The following is a 19,198-nucleotide window of genomic DNA, read 5'->3' on the forward strand; positions in this document are numbered from 1 at the left end:
AGAGATGCGGCTTCACCATGTTTCCCAGGATGGTTTCAACTCCTGGACTCAAGCACTCCACCCACCTCAGCCTTCCAAAGTGCTGGGATTACAGGCATGAGCCACCAGGCCTAGCCTATAAAGCTCTTTAATAACCTCTTTTTTTGTTTTTGAGACAGGGTTGTGCTCTGTCACTCAGACTGGAGTACAGTGGCATGATTGTAGCTCACTGCAGCCCTGACCTCCTGGGCTCTAGTGATCCCCACCTCAGACTTTCAAGCAGCTAGGACTACAGGTGTGCACCTGACTAATTTTTTCTTTTTTCTTTTTTTTTTTTTTTGGTAGAGACAGTGTCTTGCTACATTGCCCAGGCTGGTCTTGAATTCCAGGCCTCAAGGAATCCTTCCACCTCAGCCTCCCAAGGTGCTGGGACTACAGGCTTGAGCCACTGCACCTAGCCAACATTTATTTTTTATCACAATACAGTGAGACTCCTGTTGTAATTATCCTAATTTTGCAGGTGAGAAAGCAAATCTACAGAAAGCTTAAGAAATTTGAGTAGCAGGTGGTAGACTTAATGTATGGGCCTAGACAGTCCTTCTCCAGAGACTGACTCCCAGTCTCCCTTTAGTCAGCACTCTCTGTATTACATGAGAAGAAATACATGTTGCATCCGTAGCTGAACTTAATACAACTCACACCAACTATACAGGAGAGAGATTCATTTATTTACAAATTCCCAGTAGCCACCACAACATCTGATAGTTAATAAGCCCATCTTAAATGTTTGTGGAAATGAATGGAATTAGATGGTAGCTTCAATTTGACTCATATAAGAAAATAGTATAACCCACGTGTAGCTGTCCTCCTGAGGATGGCCTCTGTTTTCACTATCTGTCAGCTATGAAACAGGACTCCTTCATCTCTGCACAGATATCTTCAGTAGAACTTGTCAGCAATTAACCTCACTTCTCCGGCATGAATGCTATTTCCCTTTCTGCATGTGGCAGGCAGAATAATGGCCTTCCCAAAGATGTCCACATTCTAAGCACTAGAACATGTAAATATGTTATGCCACATGGCAAGTGGGGGTTAGGGTTTTAAACAAAATTAAAGTTGCTAATACGCTGACTTTAAGACAGGGAGATTATCCTGGATTATCTGAATGGGCCCCATGAAATCCCAAGTATCCTTACAAGAGGAAGGTGGAAGAGAAAGTTGAGGTAATATCATACAAGAAATATTTCACCCACTGTTTCTGCCATTGATGATGGAGAAATGGGGTCATGAGCTAAGGAATAAGAAAGCCTCCAGCAGCTGGAAAACACAAAAAAAGGAATGCCTCCCCCACCTAGAGCCTCTAGAAAGAGCACATCACTGCTGACACCCTGATTTTAGACCTCTGATCTCTAGAACTGTAAAAGAATAAATTTGTGTTGTTTTAAGCCACTAAGTTTGTGGCCATCTCTTACAGCAGCCACAGAAAACTTCCCACCGCAGGATGGAAAGCCGCTTTCTCCTGGCATTGTTCAAAGGGCTAGACTAAGTGCATGGATTGTTCTGTACCTTCCAGAAGCACTATCGCAAAGTCGATTCATTACTTTTCTCATTTGTTCCGCATCACCATGCTGGGGCTCATTAACGCCCTGTCACCGGGTGCTCCGTGCGCAGGTAGAAGTGTGTTAAGAATCAATCGCTCTGACCTTTATCCCTTGTTGTGGTTTTGTCATTTGTGGGCTGCTTGGCTTGATATACGAATTACTCTCCAGCTGCCTGGTGCTGGGGAGGCACAGTCACCAGCCCCCAAATATTTCAGACATATGCCAATTGCAATTTCAAAGCACATTTTTCTTTCTACCATCACCCTGGAACTGTTCCATTGGCAACGAACGAAATGTGAATAAGAGGAAATAATTGACAAGGCATTGCTGTTGACTAAGGGGCTAACCTTTGAGGAAGATTAAAAACAGATATCCTCAAAGAAGAAAGAACTGAGGAAGTGAATCTTCTCTCCTTTTTAACTCTTTAGTTCATTGTCCTCATCCAAAAATTAAACCGTCTTCAGCGTGTGTTAGTTTAAGGAGATCAGGAATTTTCAAGAATCCATTTGTATTCTGTAGCAGACAGCTTGCTTGTTTGTTCCCCATTGAAAACTTACAAGAAGCAATACTGCAACCTATGTTACAGCAAATAACTGGTGGGTGTATCCCTCCATGCGAAAGACATGCCACGCATAAAAAAATGTGCCTAGAAAAACAAGTAACTGTGGAAGGCTCTTTTCCCAGTGCCTTGTCACCTCCTTTTCTTAGTCCTTCTTCTCTTGATGGTGCCCAGCCTGAGCCCTGGGTCCTTTGTTGTTGATTTCAGTAGCATTTCTCCATGACTTGCAGGAGACTGCCCAAAGCTTTCAAAATTACCTTTTCCATAAACTCCTCTTCCTTCCTCCAACCAATCTCAACCACCATCTTTGCAAAAACTACCTAATTAATGAGTTCATGTACAAGTGTGGGTAAGTGGTAACACCTGGATGTGTTGCCCTTCCCAGAGGACTTGTTTTCCAAATCTTTTCAAATAGAGACATAATCAGCCTGGATAATGAGTGCTCAGAATTAAAGCTTAACCCTTCATGGTCGGAGTGCAGTCAGTGGGCACGTGCTCAGGGGAAGTGATATGGGCCATCAGGGGCCTTCTTTGTGCCCTTCAAATCACATGATTTGTGCCACTACCCAAACGCTGCCCCTGCTTCCACCCTGACAATGAAATGGTTCTATGAATATATTATCATTATAGCCAATGACATTTATCGCATGTTTCATTATTCTCAACAAGGAAAGTTTATTTCATGCTTACTCTCCAGTAAGCTTGTGAGGTCAAGAATTCCATCATCTCCATGCTATACACCAGGAATCAACAAACTTTCCATAAAGGGCCAGAGAGCAAATATTTCATCAGGCTTTGAGGCCATAGGGTTTCTGTTGCAATTACTCTACTCTACGGCTGCAGCGTGAAAGCAGCCATAGGCAGTGTATAAACAAATGGGCATAGTTGTGTTCCAACAAAGTTTATTTACAAAAGCAGTCAGCAGGCTAGACTTGCCAACACCTTGGTCTGGATGAAGAAAGCACAACATGGGGAATTTGAGGACCTTCCTCAGAACATGCACAAATCAGAAGCTACCATGCCAGGACCCAAAGCCAGTTCTTTCTTACTTAAAATTCAGTGCTTGTTCACTGAACCCCACTGTTTGGGGCACAGTCTTTAGCATTCAGGAGAGTCATAACTTTGGATCAGATCAACAATACTCTCCACCCACCCACTTCCCCCATTTTCATCACACACACTTGTAAGGCAGCAGCTGGCAATGGGGTGCCATCATTAGCCTGTGGTCATGGAAACAGAGTCAAGGTAACTGACCCACAGGACCAAGACACGTGACCTTGATGCTATTAGCTCTTTCCATTGAAGCTTGCTGGCCATATACAGCATAATTGAATGAAACTGCAGAACATATTCAGTTAAATCCACCTGTGCCTTCCAGAAGCACATTAATGAGGCCTCCCTCCAGCACAGAATGGGAACTAAGCAATCCAGACACGTCCCCACCCAGCATCCTCCTTCTGGTACACTAGCAGAACTGGATCATGCACCAACAAAATGAAGGAAGCTTTGCAAGAACAAAGCTTTTGGAACCTGTATTCCTGGGTGGTGCCGGGACAATTCATTCCTAGCCAGGTGCCATGACCACCTTCTCTGTGGGTCCTGTTGGCTCCCCTTAACCTCTCACCCCCAGACGTCTTTCCAGGAAGGTGTAATGCTCAGTGCACCGATCAGATGTGGGGACACTGATTGGTCACAGCTGGAGAAAACAGGGACAGAGACTTCTTGTCCTCCCTACCATCCTTCTGTTCCTCCTCCCGTTTGTCCTCCCAGGAAGCCTCCTTGTTAGACTGAGGCCCTTCAGCCCACCTGTGATGGGAAACAGAGCCATCTGCCTGGCCCAGGCAGGCTCTCTGGGGTGCTACAATGCACATGGCCAAAGCTATTCAGGCATTAACGAGGCTTAGTGAGCTTTGCTTCTTTACAGCACTCCCATCTCAGGAGACACTCGTTGAGAGAAACTTGTCATTTTGGCCAAAGACAGCATTTAGAGACTTTCTAGCTTCTCTGGAAAATTGTTCTCTCAAGCACACCCCAGTCTAACCACCCCTGCCTTAACACCTGGCACAAGGCCTCCATCTTTTAATATCCTTTTCCTTAATATAATTTCCTAAATCCATCTCCTAACATTCCCCTACCACCTAGGAACAAGCACAGCCCTGGCTACAATGCACAAGTTCCAGCCAACGTAGAAGCTGAGATTTCACCTCCTTGGGGTTCCCATTTGCTGCCTTTGCACCTCGCTCCACAAGAAACTTCTTTCGATCCCTCCCTAATTACATTGATTTATCTCATGGTATACCTTGTATCCAGAGCTTTTGATGATAGATAGCAATTCATTAATATCTTGTCACTAAGACGCAGTGACTGGAACTGTGGTCAGAGGCACGCAGCCATATCCTCCCTCCTCAATTGATCGCCTTTATTCTTGCAAGATGGGCCAACCTCTCTAAATGAGGGCAATCAATACTGTGCATTCAGCCATAATTGTGGCTTAACTGGGTATTCTTTGAAAACCTAAGCTGTGTGAATTGTCTATAATTGGGCTTTCCAAAAAGTCATACCTCCTGCTCGAGGAGGCAATTAAGCCGGCAGGCTCCCTGTCTGCTGCCTGCTCCCTCCTTCCCGGCGTCTGACTGCTATGGTCAAGTCTTCCCTCCACCGACCTCTCTTCAGATTCCTGTTTGGCTCTCGACAACCAAAGCCAGCAGTTGGCAGCAAAGCAGATGAACTAGAACATCTGAGCCTTGGAGTGGCCTTTTTCTTTCATAACCTCCCACATCACTTTCAGCGATGGCTTTTGGGGGGGTTCCTCGCTTAATGAGCAGTGTCCAGCTCATCCGCTCAAACACTGAGATAACATACTGCCTTGCAAAGGCAAAGGCAGAAAAGCTAAAGCCCCAATAGTGAGCCCTCATGTAAACTGTGGACCGTGGGTGATGACGATGTGTCAGTGTCAGTTCAGCACGTGTAACAAATGCACACGTGCCCCGGTAGGGATGGTGATAATGGGGAACCTGTGTACGTGAGGACACAGAGGATATGTGGAACTCTCTGTGCCTTCCTCTTAATTTGCTGTGAACCTAAAACTTATCTTAAAAATGAAGGAAGGAAGGAAAAAAGGAAAAGAGGAAGGAAGGAAGGAAGGAAAGAAAAAAGGAAAAGAGGAAGGAAGGAAAAGAGGAAGGAAGGAAGGAGGGAGGAAGAAATGGAGGGAGGGAAGAAGGAAGAAAGGAAGGAACAAAGAAGAAAGGGAGGGAGAGGGGAAGAAGGGAAGGAAAGAAGGAAGGAAGGAAGGAAAGGGAGGTAGGTAAAGTCTAACAAAAAGATATGGAGACATTCCCCTCGTGCAGATGGGGACTTGTGGTGCATTCAGGACACACGTAGGAATGGACTCCAACTGGCTTCTCTTCCCACATTTGATTTGCTTTGTCTTCAGTTAGCTAAGAGCAAGAAGAATAAAGTCCAGGCATCTGGGCCATTTTGTAGTGAGACGAGCCTGGCTTGACGGGTTCTGGAACACTGGAAGTCATATCCCGCCACCTTTCTACTTTACAAAAACATTAGCAAAAATTGTAGAAGGAATTGCTGCCATGTCTTGAGTTTACACGGTAGGCCAGTTGCTTACAGGCACCATCAATTTTGATCCTCAGAACAACCAAAGTCCAAGTGGGAGTGGACAGCACAGTACAATGGAGAAGCATGCAGGCCCTGCAGCTAGACTCTGGAGTGTCATGTCAGTCTGCAAGGGCTGTCATACAGGAGCGGGGGGGCGGCCGCAGCCAGAGGCTTACAGGACAGAAATGTATGGCGGTAAAAGTCTGAGATGAGTGTGTCATCAGGGTTGGTTTCATCAGGGCCGTGAGGGAAAAACCTGTTCCAGGCTTTTTTCTTGGCTTGTAGATGCCCGTCTTTTCCCTGTGTCCTCACACCATTCCCTCTGTTGGTAACAGTGCCTGAATATGATGACACCGGTTATGTTGGATGAGGCCCCACCCTAATGGCCTTACTTTAACCTGATGACCTCTTTAAAGACACTGTCTTCAAATACAGTCCCATTCTGAGGTACTGAGGGTCAGGACTTCAACATTTGAACTTAAAGGAAACAAAGTCCAGCCCACATCAGGCATGTCCCGCGGCTCTGCCCTTGTCTAACAGTATAACCCTGACCAGCCACCGACTTAGGGTCTTCGGGCCTCCATTCCTAACCCCGCATGTGGTTGTCGGGAGAAATGACTGAGATAAGGTACATGAGTGCTCAGGGCACTGCCCAGCGCAGCCCTCAGTAACTGTCAGCCATCACTAGGGCTTATTCTTATTTCACATGTGAGCAAACTGAGCCTTAAATGGGCTCCACAGCTTGCTGGAGCTCCCACAGCTGGAGAACAACAGGTGCGGCAGGGCCTATAACTCGTGTCTGCCTGTCCCCAAGACCAAGCCCTCATCCACAATCCTATGCTGCCTCCTTCACAATATCACATAGAAAGCAGCTGTGTGCCTACAAATAAGTTAAGCTTTGTTCCTCTTTCTGAGATGAAGGATACACAACCCAATCCATTTCAATTCTTACCAGCTTCCCAAAGCTTGAAATGTAAGTCCCCAGCCCTGCCTCTAACATTCCTTGTGAGAGGAAGAACTTACTCTGTCCCTGTCTGCTGCCCAGCCCTGTGAGCACACCCCAGAAATGCCTCAGGTCCTCTCCCCTCCCCAGGAAGACAACAATGACAAGGATGACCAGGCCAGGGGCCAGAGGGGTCAGCCCTAATCCTGTGTCCCATATGGATGTGTCCTCAAGCCCATCCATGGCTGTTAGAGCTAAAGTGTTTTAACCTATCAGGAAGAAAAAAATCCTCAGCCCATAATAAAGGCAGGTTACATTACCATGCAAATTAAGAGGTTTTTAATAAGTAAAAGATTCATGCTCTTTGGGTACTTTTGCTGCATTTTTAATACTTCCCCCAGCACACTGGCTTACCACATTGGCCGCTCGTTGAAATTACCTGCAAAGTTTTAAACACTGCTGAGGCCGGGGCCCATCCCTAGCAACTCTCAGTTCCCTGCTCTGGGGTTTGGGCTGAGCATAGGGCTTTTGCCACCTTCCCAGATGATTGCACTGTGCAATCAAGGCTAGGGACCGCTGCTTGGCGAGGACACCTTGTTGGCTTGTAGTGACTTAACTCCAGTCTCTGCCTCCTCCATCTCCATATGACTTCACCCTGTGTGTCTGTGTGTCTTCACATGGTATTCTCCTTGTTTCTTGGCCTCTTAGCATAACGACATCAGCTGTATTGGACTGGGGACCCATCCTAATCCAGTATGACCTCATCTTAACTAATCACACCTGCAGTGAACCTATTTCCAAATCAGGTCACATTCTGAGGTACTGGAGGTTAGCACCTCAATGTATCTTTCAGGGCAGCACAATCCAACCCATCACAGTGTTGAATAATTCTCAGTGGCACCGGAAATAATTTTACACAATTAAGGACATCATAGATTAATAAACTCCAGCATTTTCAGCAACACGTTAGTTTTGTGTTTCATGCTCCTTTTCTTGCTCTCACTTCAAGCAAAGACATCCCTCACCCTCTTTGGAGGCAGGTCTCCCCTTTGTTCCCCTTTCTCTTGGCGCCTCCCTCCCCAGCACAGTCAATGCTAATTAACAGCTATTTAATTATCAGCCCAGCAGAGAAGTGATCGTGGCCCAGGTCCTCCGAGAGTTGTATGCACGGTTAAGTTGTCCCAGATACTGGAAGGTTGACTGTGTTATGTGCCCCTAGGGAGAGGCAATGTGGCTTAGTCGAAAGTTCATAGCATTGAGAATCTATCAACCTGATGACCCTGCCATGTTTTAACTGTTGGACAATGGCTTCCAAACCTTCTTTTCCTCAGCTGTAACGACAGCTAACCCCACAGTTTTGTTGGGAAGATTAAGGACAGGAGTAGTGGCTTATGCCTGTAATCTCAGGACTTTGGGAGGCTGAAGCAAATAAATCACCTGAGGTCAAGAATTCAAGACCAGCCTGGCCAACATGGTGAAACCCCATTTCTATTAAAAAATACAAAAATTAGCCGGGCATGGTGTCACATGCCTGTGGTTCCATCTGCTTGAGAGGCTGAGTCAGGAGAATGGCTTAAACCCGGGAGACGGAGGTTGCAGTGAGCCAAGATCATGCCACTGCACTACAGCCTGGGTGACAGAGCAAGACTTCGTCTCAAAATGAAAAAAAAAAAGATTAAATGTAGTGAAAGTACCTTGTTAAGTGTAGAATAATATGCAAACACACAGGGATGTTTTCTGCTTCATCCTAGTATGGCCATAACTGGCAAATCGTAGGGAGACTAGAGGTGGGCAAGGGATGGGTAGAGTTGCTTGGGTAACATTTGTACACAAATGTCAAATTAAGGTTCAAAAGTTGAACTGGAATTGTGAAATATCCATTGTTCATTTTAAATAAAATATTACCTAGTATCAATTCTACTGACACTATTCCAAAAAATCAAGGAGACTCCTCTCTAACTTATTCTACGAAGCCAGCATCACCATGATACCAAAATCTGGTGAAGACACAATGAAAAATAAAAACTACAGGCCAATATCCCTGATGAACATAAATGTAAAAATTCTCAACAAAATACTAGCAAACCAAATCCAGCAGCACATCAAAAAGTCAATTCACCACAATTAAGTAGGGTTTATTCCTAGAATGCAGTTAGTTCAACATATGCAAATTAATATATGTGATCATCAAATAAACAGAATGAAGAAAAAACCATATTGTGATCTCAATAAATGTAGAAAAAGCTTGTAATAAAACCCAATATCCCTTCAAGATAAAAACCCTCAACAAACTATGCATGGAAGGAACAGACCTCAAAATAATTGTAAGAGCCAGCTATGACAAGCCCATAGTCAGCATCATACTGAATGGGCAAAAGCTGGAAGGATTCCACCTAAGGACAGGAACATGACAAAGATGCTTACTCTCACCCCTCCTATTCCACTTAGTACTGAAAGTCCCAGACAGGAATCAGGCAAGAGAAAAAAACAAAAGGCAGCCAGGTAGGAAAAGAAGAAGTCAAATTCTATCTCTTCATTGATTATATGATTCTATACCTAGAAAACCCTAAAGACTCCACCAAAAGTCTCCTAGAACTAGTTTTAAAAAACTTCAATAACATTTCAATTTACAGAATTAATGTGCAAAAATCGGTAGCATTTATACACATCAATAACATTCAAGCTAAGAGCCAAATCGAGAATACAATCACATGTATAACAGCTACAAGAAGAATAAAATACCTAGGAATACATCTAACCAAAGAGGTAAAAGAGCGCCACAAGGAGAACTACAAACACTGCTGAAAGAAGTTATGAATAGGCCAGGCGCAGTGGCTCACGCCTGTAATTCCAGCACTTTGGGAGGCCAAGGTGGGTGTATCACAAGGTCAAGAGATTGAGACCATCCTGGCCAACATACTGAAATCCCGTCTCTACTAACAATACAAAAATTAGCCTGGCATGGTGGCCCGTGCCTGTAGTCCCAGCTACTCAGGAGGCTGAGGTGGAAGAATCTCTTCAACCCAGGAGGCGGAGGTTGCAGTGAGCCGAGATTGTGCCACTGCACTCCAGCCTGGAGACAGAGCAAGACTCTGTCTCAAAAAAAAAAAAAAAAAAAAAAAAAGAAGTCACGAATGATACAAACAAGTGAGATAGCAGTCTATGCTCGTGGATTGGAAGAATCAGTATCATTAAAATGGCCATACTGCCCAAAACAATCTACAGATTCAACACTTTTCCTATCAAACCACCAGTGTCATTTTTCACAGAATTAGAAGAAACTACTCTAAAATTCATATGAAACAAAAAAGAGCCCAAATAGCCAAAGCAATCTGAAGCAAAAAGAATAAAGCTGGAGGCATCGCATTACCCAGTGGCAGACTATATTATAAGCCTACAAATCAAAGCAGCATGATAGTGGTACAAAAACAGACACATAGAACAATGGAACAGAACAGAGAACCCAGAAATAAAGCCACATACCTGCAACCATCCCATCTTAAGTAAGTCAATAGAAGTAAGCAATGGTGAAAGGACTTTTTATTCAATAAATGATGCTGGGATAACTGGCTAGCCAGATGCAGAAGAATAAAACTGGACCCATTTCTTTCACCATATACAAGAATTAACTCAATATGGATTGAATATTTAAAAGTGACATCAAACAATAAAAACCCTCAAAGAAAACCTAGGAAATACCATTCTGGACATAGGCCCAAGATTTCATGATGAAGACTCCAAAAGTGATCACAACAGAACAAGAATTGACAGTTGGGACCTAATTAAACTAAACGGTTTTGCACAGAAAAAGAAACTATCAACAGAGTAAAAAGGCAACCTAGAGACTGGGAGAAAATATTTGCAAACTGTGCATCTGGCAAAAGTCTAATACCTAGAATGTATAAGAAACTTAAACAAATCAACAAACAAAAACGAACAACCCTATTTTAAAATAAGCAAAGGACATCAACAGATACTCCTCAAAAGAAGACATACAAGTGGCCAAGAGACATGAAAAACATCACTAATCATCACAGAAATGCAAATCAAAATCACAATGAGATACAATCTCACAACAGTCAGAATTGCCGTGATTAAAAAGTCAAAAAATAATAAAAGTGGCAAGGCTGTGGAGAAAAGGAAACACATACACTGTTGGTGAGAATACATATTAGTTCAGCCACTGTGAAAAGTAGTTTGGAGATTCCTCAGAGAACTTAAAATTATCATTCGATCCAGAAATACCATTACTGGCTATATGCCCAAAAATAAATAACTCATTCTACCAAAAAGACACATGCACTTTTGTGTTTATTACTTCACTATTCTCAGTTGCAAAGACATGGACTCAACCTAGGTACCCACTGATGATGGACTGGATAAAGAAAACGTGGTACATCTCCTGTACACCATGGAATACTATGCAGCCATTAAAAAAGAACAAAATCGCATCCTTTGCAGCAATGTGGATGCAGTTGGAATCCATTATCTTAAGCAAATTAACATTGGGACAGAAAAACAAATACCAGATGTCCTGACTTATAAGTGAAAACTAAACATTAGACACACATGGGCATAAAGATAGGAATAGTAGACAACAGGGACTACTAGAAAGAGAAAGAGCAGGGAACAAGAGCTGAAAAACTGCCTATTGGGTACTAAGCTCACTACCTGTGTGATGGGATCATTTATACCTCAAACTTGAGCGTCATGCCATATATCCATGTAAAAAACCTACCCATGTGCCCCTGGAATCTAAAATAAAAGTTGAAATTACAATAAAAAAAATTTAAAGATATTATCATAGAAATAATAATAATACCCAGTAACGAAAACTTCTCCTTTCTTATATTTTTTATTTGTACAAATGTTTAGGCCAATGGTCCTATTTGAGGAAGCATTCTAAGTTAATACAGAAGTGAACTCTACGTTATTTTCTGAGAAGAAGAAGAATTAAGTTGTAGGCGTGTTATTGGTATCACATCTAAATGGTAATAAAAGGCATAGTATATGGAAGGTTAAAATTCAGGGGAAAAGGAAGAGAGAATAAGTCAGTGACCTTTTAATAATAATGTGAAAATATAGTTTAGACACTAGGAAATATTTCTCTGGCATTAAGGGCTTTATCCTACATGGAACTGTACCACTGCAGTCTTTCCCAGAGGTCTTCTAAAATAGTTTATAACCTAATTTGTCTGGTCATGGTAATTTGATTTATAGTGGAAAACAATCCAGATGACTAATAAGAGGAAAATGGGTAAATGATGGGACATGACTCTGGAATATTTAGGTAGCCATTAGAGATTAAAATATGAAAGCTAAGTAGCAGCATACTAAAATTCTTGTTGTAGGATACTCAGTGAAAAAAGTATGCACAACTTTATAGGATGATTACTATTCTTTAAAAATTAGGTATGAATATGAATTAAGATTGAATGAGAACCCAGAACAATAAAAATGATTTATAAGATTACTTTTGGGAAAAAAAAGTTTTCCCAATTATTTGTGTGTAACAAGTGAAAGCGTATATTTTTAAAGGTGTTCCTCTCTTTTGAAGTGTAACTGGCAGACTCAGAAAACCCCTTCCAGTCTCAGGATTCCTAAATTCCGGAGCTGCAAGGAGGCAATGCCCAATGAGTATAGCATTCCTAAGCATCACTAGTTTCCATTAAAACCTAATTTGTGGAATTAAAAATTAATTTCATGGAAATGAATTTGAGCAGTCTTTTCATTAGAGTGCACTTGGTCTAAATGAGTTGGAGTGATTGTAATAGCCCTTCCTGCACTGTTATTTGTAAAGGTGAAATCTGATGTATTTTTGCTCTGACGCTACTGAGAAACAACATATTGTTGAGAGTTTTCAAACTTCCAGGTGATATTCGCTCTTGCTCCCCGAAGATCCTCTCAAGGAAGTTATAGGAGTCCAACAGAATGAGAATCCTTCAGCAAAAGTCAACCAAGACCTCCCTTTATTGAGTAGAGCAGATAAAGCCCTCTTGTTGTGGGACCAAAATGGGAAGAGGCAATGGCCAGGGTCAGACTCCTTTCCCAAGTGCAAGAGGCACTCTTGCTTCCGTAGTATAAGAAGGTTGTGAGAAGGGTGTATCATGTCTATGTTTCTGGGTGGAGAACTATACATTTGCTTCGACATTTTAAATATTCTATTAATGAATATGCATGCGAGCACACACACACACACACACATACACACAGAGAGAGAGAAAGAGAAAGAGTGCTATGAGACTATGCTGCACAAATCTCTGACTTTAGAGAAAATAATTGACCAAGGACCCCAGCTGCTGCACTCTGAAATCCATCACTGTGCCAACAACACCACACTTCCCCAGTGACTGAGAGCAGCAGGGAACACAGGCAAGCCATTTCTGGGAGAGACAGGGCTCCTCAAATTTAATCCCCAACAGTTTTACCAAACCATCCTTAGGTTACAGGGGAATCAAGGATGAATTCGCCCAACTTTGTTCGCTGTTCTTTACTTGGGGTCAGGCTGACATCACAGTTTCTTGTATTTTTCGCTCATAAAATACTTGCATATTTAATCCCATCTTGTCAATGGCTTCCTAGAGGATATATATGTGTGTGTGTGCATACATATGTACATATGTGACAGTATAATGCACATATATATGCACACATACACACATATATTTTATATGTATACCTATGGGCTTAAATATATACATGTACCTTTAAATCATAATTTATCTCCATTTGATGGGCATTAGTTGTGTGAAATTTTTGCCATTATAAAAATAACCATATATCCCCTTTTTCTAATTATTTCACTGTTTCTTTAGGGAGAGTTTTTTTGTTTGTTTTTTAAGCTTGCCGCAGTGACTGTGACTGTCCCTTGCGGAATACCTCCAAAGAAGCCCCAGAGCCAATGCCACACCTGAAACTTGTTTTCCACATGTATAGATTTTCTGATATGGCTAGAATTTCTCTGGCAAATGAGTTTCAGGCCTTCTTGTGTCAGTATGCAGAGCAAAGAAGTGAGGGACTGGCCTTTCACAGGTTCCTCTTCAAGGCAGTGCAACAAGGAGGGGAAGGGTTTTTGTCCACATCTGTGGTCTCTTCATTCTCTTCTTGCTGTCACTCTTGACCCAGATGCTGCTCTCCTTCTCTTAGCTGGTATCCATTAGAGTTCTTGATTACAAGCAACAGAAATGGATTCTGCTTCACTTCAGCCAGAGAGAAGTTGTCAGGAAGATATCGGGGGCTCACAATCAATGGGCAGCTGGAGGATCAGTCTTGAGAGCTCTGGGGCTGGACTGCAGGAACACAGTGAGAATCTTTTACCAGGAGAGCCTAGTGAGTGAACCTCCAGGATAAATGGGCTCCAGGGATTCCTGGTCCTTGCTTCTCCTTCCCAAGATTCAAATCCTGGGAGAGAGACACCCACGGAGGCACCCCTGAGACAGAGGGAGACTTTAGTACCTGTGGCAGGCAGGCACCTACAGCTTTACTCCCACCAACACAGAGCCTGATGGATTGGAGGTAATTCCCCCAAATACACTGGGGAGATTTGGGAAGAGGAAAAGCAAATGTTGGGCTACAAAAAATATATATAATAGTAATATCCAGCAACACCCTTTTATATGTGTGCATAATCCCTGGGTTTGTACATGTTCGGGGACTGGCCACAGCTGTTGCATGATAAATTAGTCATTGTCCAAGTTAAAGCAAGTTTCCTGATTGAGACAAAGCCTAGCCATTGCCAGGAGCCCGCTTGAACTGACTTAGCTCGTAAGTTGCATTTCTATCCAAGAGCGCGGGTTCTTTCCGACTGTCCAAAATTGAAATGTTGTCAGCGCAAAGACAGCAACGCCATCCATCAATTTCTTGTCCGAGGTTCTTCTCTTGCCTTCCAGGGCTTTGTTGTGGGATTTGCTGGCTCTCCAGGCAGGCTCCATTGTTTGTCTGTCTGTTCTTGGAGAAGTTTTCTTTTTTAGCAGACTCTCAAATGCGATAGCACTGTCAACAAATTAAAGGCTGGGAAGCTCTCCAGAAAAATGATCCATGCTGTTTTCACTCTCTCTCTTCCTGAATCCACATCAATCATCTCTCCTTAATAGAAATGTTCTGTTGTTTTATTTCACTTAACAACCCTTGCCACATTTTCTTTAAAAATACTTTCCTCAGCTGCGTAAGGTGGCTCACACCTGTAATCCCAGCATTTTGGGAGGCTGAGGCAGGCAGATCATCTGAGGTTGGGAGTTCAAGACCAGCCTTACCAACTTGGAGAAACCCCATCTCTACTAAAAATACAAAATTAGTTGAGCACAATGGTGCATGCCTGCAATCCCAGCTTTTTGGGAGGCTGAGGCAGGAGAATTGCTTGAACCGGGAAAGCAGAAGATGCACTGAGCTGAGATCGCTGAGATCGCTGAGATCATGCCACTGCACTCCAATCTGGGCAACAAGAGAGAAACTCCGTCTCAAAAAAAAAAAAAAAAAAATACTCTTCTCTATCTAATTCTTATTTTAATGAAACTCACTCTGAGCCATCACCAAGGCCTGTCTGTTCAGTGCAACCGTAAGTAAATGCTCTTGAAAAATAGTGGTAACGGGTCAGGTGCAGTGACTCACACCTGTAATCCCAGCACTTTGGGAGTCCAAGACAGGCAGATCACTTGTGCTCAGGAGTTCAAAACCAGCCTGGGAAGCATAGTGAGACCCCATCTCTACAAAAAAAATACAAAATGATAATAATAATGGTGAGGTGAGCATGTATATGAGATGAACTTGCTTTTGTCAAAGACAAAAATACACCCAAAATACAAATGAAATTTTGATTCATGGAAACAAATTCCAGAAGAGGGAATGTTCAGATTATATTCAAGTAATATGTCACCATTGTCATTCCAGGTAAAGGTGGCTTTGCAGCAGGAAGGATTTGACCGAAAAAAGAGAGGCTACAGAGATCTCAATGCGATTGACATGAACATGAACGATCCTCTTTTTACGAAGCAGTGGTATCTGGTGAGTTGTCTCTACGTTCCTTTGGACCTTTCTCATCTTGAGACTCTGGATAAAAGATGTATTTCCACTTCCTCGTTACTCACTAGGATATTAGCCAGTGTCCAACTCAGTGACCGTCTTTGTCCCCTTCCATGTGTATGGACTTTCTGTCACCATCTGTACATCTAGTTCTCTAATCTGCGTTCTTCTGGAGCTGCTAAGTCGCCCTGGTTTCCTAGAGTCAAGGCTATGACCAACAACTGTTCGGTTTCTCTTTGATTCTGAAAAAGTGCACCAGTGTATGACTGAAGACTTACTTGCAAAACTATGTGAAAGTCAAATCAGAGTTTTGGGAGGAGTAATGCAGGGGTCTCAACAGACAGTGACAGGGGACATAGTGAAGTCACAGACCTAAGAGAAGGGATCCAATGACTCTCCAAAGGGCCAGCAAGAAGGCTTGGAGACTAAAGTAGCAAAAGGAGCATCTATTAATACTTTTTAAACAACGGCAGGAAATCAATTCCATGGGGCTTAAGTGATGCAGGCTTAGAGGCACTGAAACCCACCAATAGTTCATCATGATCCATTTGGATTGGCCGAGCTTTGTTTAAAAAGGGATCCGTGGCTCCAAACAAACCCAGACTGCAGGGCGTATTGACAGAAAGGGAGTGACTAATTTGTAAATGTAAACGAAGCCTTGCTTTATTCAAGATTAAAAGGTGATGAACAAGAGAGAGAACTAAATTACAGCCTTGTGGACCGCTACATTGCATGAATTCATCATGATTTCCCTCCTGGGGCCGCACAGCTTGACTCTGCCTTATGCTTTTTGGCATGGAAGTTCGAAAATCCAATATGGGTAATTGAAGGAGTGTATTCGTGTTAGTCAGAATAGGCTAGGTTTGTTGCAATAATGAACAACCCTCAGATCACAGTAGCTTATCAAAAGCAAGGCTCGTTTCTCATTCTTGCTACATGACCAATGCTTCATAACTGCTTAGAAACACAGGCTGACCAAGCTCCATCTGAGCTCCATTCCCACGCTGCTTTCATAAGCCCCTCAGCAAGGAAAAGGGGTATTTTGTAGAATTTTTAAAAGAAACTCTTAAAGATTCTGCCTGGATGTGAAAAATGGAACATGAGATCACATGTCATTAGCCAAAATTAGTGATCTGCCATTCTAACTTCAGAGTGGGTGGAGAGGTAGTCTTAACTTGTTCCTAGAAGAAAGAGCACAGTAAATTTTTAAAGATCCGTAGCAACAATCACCCAATGTTTTAGCAATGTGATAGTAGCCACTGATCACTGTGGGCTATTGCCCATACGAGCTCTGACTTCATTATTTTTTTTGCAATCCACCCTTGAGAAAACCTACACAGTACAAATACGCATGAAAAGACAGAAGTGAACATATTATCATGGAATTGCTCTTTGTTTTCCTTTCTTTTCTGAAATATTTTTGGGGGCCAAGGTGAGGGGCTTTAGGATTTATCTTTCTGCATTAGAACATGCACTAAAGGTGAGCCAATTTTCTTTAATTCAGTTCAACAAATACTTCTGAACAAGACTTAGTGTGTTGTTCAAAGCACTTAGTGCACTGAAATTACGAAGATTGACTAGGACATGTTACCTTCTGCAAAAGGTGTTATTTAGTAAAAAGTTATACTCAAATGAAAATAACCCAAAACAAATGCTTTAAATTCAAAACATGAGGGAGAATTTAATCTTAAATCAGGGAGGGTTTCCTGCAATAACAGCTTTTTGTGTGTGTGTGTGACAGAGTGTTGCTCTGTCACCCAGGCTAGGGTGCAGTGGCTTGATCTTGGCTCACTGCAACCTCCGCCACCTGGGTTCAAGCCATTCTCCTGCCTCAGCCTCCTGAGTAGCTGGAATTACAGGCACCTGTCACTAAGCTCGGCTAATTTTTTGTATTTTTAATAGAGACAGGGTTTCACTATGTTGGTAAGGCTGGTATTGAACTTCTGACCACGTGATCCACCCACCTCGGCCTCCCAAAGTGATGGGATTACAGGTGTGAGCCACCTCACCTGGCCAATAACAGCTCTTCTATAGAAAAAGTTTAAAGATAGCAATCTAGTTATAAGATATTAGGGAATTGAAACAATGTTTGCATTTTTACAGAAAACACAAATCGTTTATACCAAAACAAATGGAGAGGAAATGCTATAGGTAGGTTAGGAGGGATACTCAAAAATACTGTTTCATGGAAGAGGGAGCCTTTGAGCTGGTCCTGGAATATTAGGTGGCTGTAGAGCGTGTCAAGTAAATATGTACATGATGCTTTTCAACACCAAACTAATACCATTCCCTGCTTTGAAATTCCTGTACCAGATCAATACTGGGCAAGCAGATGGCACTCCTGGCCTTGATTTGAATGTGGCTGAAGCCTGGGAGCTGGGATACACAGGGAAGGGTGTTACCATTGGAATTATGGATGATGGTGAGTATTTTGAAGCCTGTGCATCATTTGGACATAAGAGCGTGCCTTTGCTTGCCTTAGGAAAAAAGTTGTATTTTTCTGGAGATGCTAACCAGAGACAGAATAGCAGGATACTGGGCCTGATGACCTGAAGACCACACTGTCCTATGACCAAATCCTCACCTTTCTTCCAATCAGTGGTCCTCAAACTTGAGGTTGCACTTAACAAATATTTTTTAATTAATAAATAATAAGCTAAACAAATGAATAAATGAAAGCTGCCTGTCACTCAACCATAATTTCTTACTGAGCCACTGCTTACACTTTACCTTCAAATGTCTTCTAAACCTGTTTATAGTTACCATCAATTTCTCTAGACCCACACTATCCAATGTAGTCACCACTAGCCATATGTGCCTGTTTAACTTTACTTTTTAATTAATTAAAGCTAAATAAAATGTAAAATTCAATTCCTCATCACACTGGCCTCAAGTTCTTGATACCCACATGGGGCTAGCAGGTGCTGAAATTCAATTCCATTTCCATCATCACAGAAAGCTACATTAGTATGACTCTAGATCCATAAAACAGCTTTGCAATAACAAGATTGAGGCTTGGGGAAATTTGACTTTATTTCTGCTTTCAGAATGAACCCTTGTAAAGTAGCCTTTGATTACCTTTTATTATAGACACCCCTTACATGCTACCAGAGACTTAGCAGAGCCTCATTTTCTATAGCTTGTGATATGAAAACCAATGATTGGCATTTTCCCAACCACATGCCTCCTTGGCCCTGCCAAGATTCTGGAGAATCGCCGTCTGTAGTCATTTCATTGGTGATGTGTTATTGACCTCCATCACCCATCTGGGTCCGCCAGCAAAAAGCTCCACTGTGCATTATTGATCCAATTATGTACAAAGGCTACACAGAGATGAAACAATGGAGCCTTTCCTATCTGAAGATCCTCAAAGAACACTATGTTCCTTAAAGCCAGGCTTTGATGCAGAAACATTGCAGGAAAACAAAATGAGCCAGCCTGCTTAAAACCTGCGTTGTCTTGTGTGGGCTCATTAAATATCAA

At 42.5% G+C, this 19,198-nt stretch overlaps 1 protein-coding gene across 2 annotated transcripts in view; it reads left to right on the top strand.

Annotated features, from left to right (window-relative positions):
* PCSK2 (proprotein convertase subtilisin/kexin type 2) overlaps window positions 1-19,198 on the top strand; it is a 255,827-nt gene that overhangs the window by 125,314 nt on the left and 111,315 nt on the right. For both annotated transcript variants that reach the window (XM_002747466.5, XM_008995791.5), the window contains 2 exons: window positions 15,584-15,697; window positions 18,029-18,137. In XM_002747466.5, coding sequence (XP_002747512.1) covers window positions 15,584-15,697; window positions 18,029-18,137 — 223 coding nt within the window. The remainder of the gene's footprint in view (window positions 1-15,583; window positions 15,698-18,028; window positions 18,138-19,198) is intronic.

Source organism: Callithrix jacchus, chromosome 5 (genome assembly GCF_049354715.1).
Source record: "Callithrix jacchus isolate 240 chromosome 5, calJac240_pri, whole genome shotgun sequence".
In the NCBI taxonomy this organism is placed as follows: domain Eukaryota; kingdom Metazoa; phylum Chordata; class Mammalia; order Primates; family Cebidae; genus Callithrix; species Callithrix jacchus.